The following is a 997-nucleotide window of genomic DNA, read 5'->3' on the forward strand; positions in this document are numbered from 1 at the left end:
ATACAGTTTTGTGTTAAAACTGTTTAAAATTTAATTTAAATGTTAAAATACCTCTCAAACTCTCAAAGTTTTTTTTGTGCACCTGAACACAACACTGATGGCTGATCTTCATCACTTGCGTTTCAGAGACCCTCTGGTCCAATCAGAAGCCTCCACGGCCTGCTTCCTGCCCACTGGCTCGGGCTGGAGGACTCCTGGTTCCACCTGAACGGTTAGAGGAGGAGGAGGAGGAGTGATGAAGAGGTTCTGCTGGGTCTGGTCCTGTCACGGTGACTCAGCAGCTCTGTGGGTTTATAAAGAGGCTGAGATGTTGGGTGTGCACCTCAGAGACCATGGCCTGGCTCCTCTTCATCACCTGCGTCCTGGTGTGCTGCCCCGAGCTGCTGCGGGGGGAAGCCTCAGGTAAACTCACCTGAACACACCTGTCTGAGCGTTAGATTTCACCTGTCCATCTGTGACTCAAATAACACTCACAGGATGAAATCTTTTATGTTCTTAAGTTTTCTAACTTCCTCCTGACCCGATGTGACCTTTGACCTGCAGGTCCCGGCAGCTGTGACCTCAGCTTGAGACGACACCTCCATGCCTTTGACTCTTCTCCTCTTCCTCAGTGTGATGAAGGTGGCAGCTTCCTCCCTGTTCAGTGCAGATTCATCAACATGACAGACCGCACCCAGATAGACCTGCTGAACTCCTACAACAGGTAACTCACCTGTACTGTACTCAGAGTTAAACTAACCTGTACTGTACTCAGAGTTAAACTCACCTGTACTGTACTCAGAGTTAAACTAATCTGTTCTGTGCTCAGAGTTAAACTAATCTGTTCTGTACTCAGAGTTAAACTAATCTGTTCTGTGCTCAGAGTTAAACTAATCTGTTCTGTACTCAGAGTTAAACTAATCTATACTGTACTCAGAGTTAAACTAACCTGTACGGTACTCAGAGTTAAACTAATCTGTTCTGTACTCAGAGTTAAACTCACCTGTACTGTACTCAG

At 46.2% G+C, this 997-nt stretch overlaps 1 protein-coding gene across 1 annotated transcript; it reads left to right on the forward strand.

The window, feature by feature from the left end:
* Positions 1-49: 49 nt before the first annotated feature.
* On the forward strand, positions 50-703 carry LOC106512074 (thyroglobulin; the record flags this gene model as incomplete). The annotated part of the gene is given in 2 exon segments (XM_014000770.1): positions 50-402; positions 544-703. Coding segments are annotated over 2 exon segments (230 nt in total), but the record flags the coding sequence as incomplete, so codon positions are not given.
* Between the last annotated feature and the right edge of the window lie 294 nt (positions 704-997).

Source organism: Austrofundulus limnaeus, unplaced genomic scaffold (genome assembly GCF_001266775.1).
Source record: "Austrofundulus limnaeus strain Quisiro unplaced genomic scaffold, Austrofundulus_limnaeus-1.0 Scaffold4114, whole genome shotgun sequence".
Classification (NCBI taxonomy): Eukaryota; Metazoa; Chordata; class Actinopteri; order Cyprinodontiformes; family Rivulidae; genus Austrofundulus; species Austrofundulus limnaeus.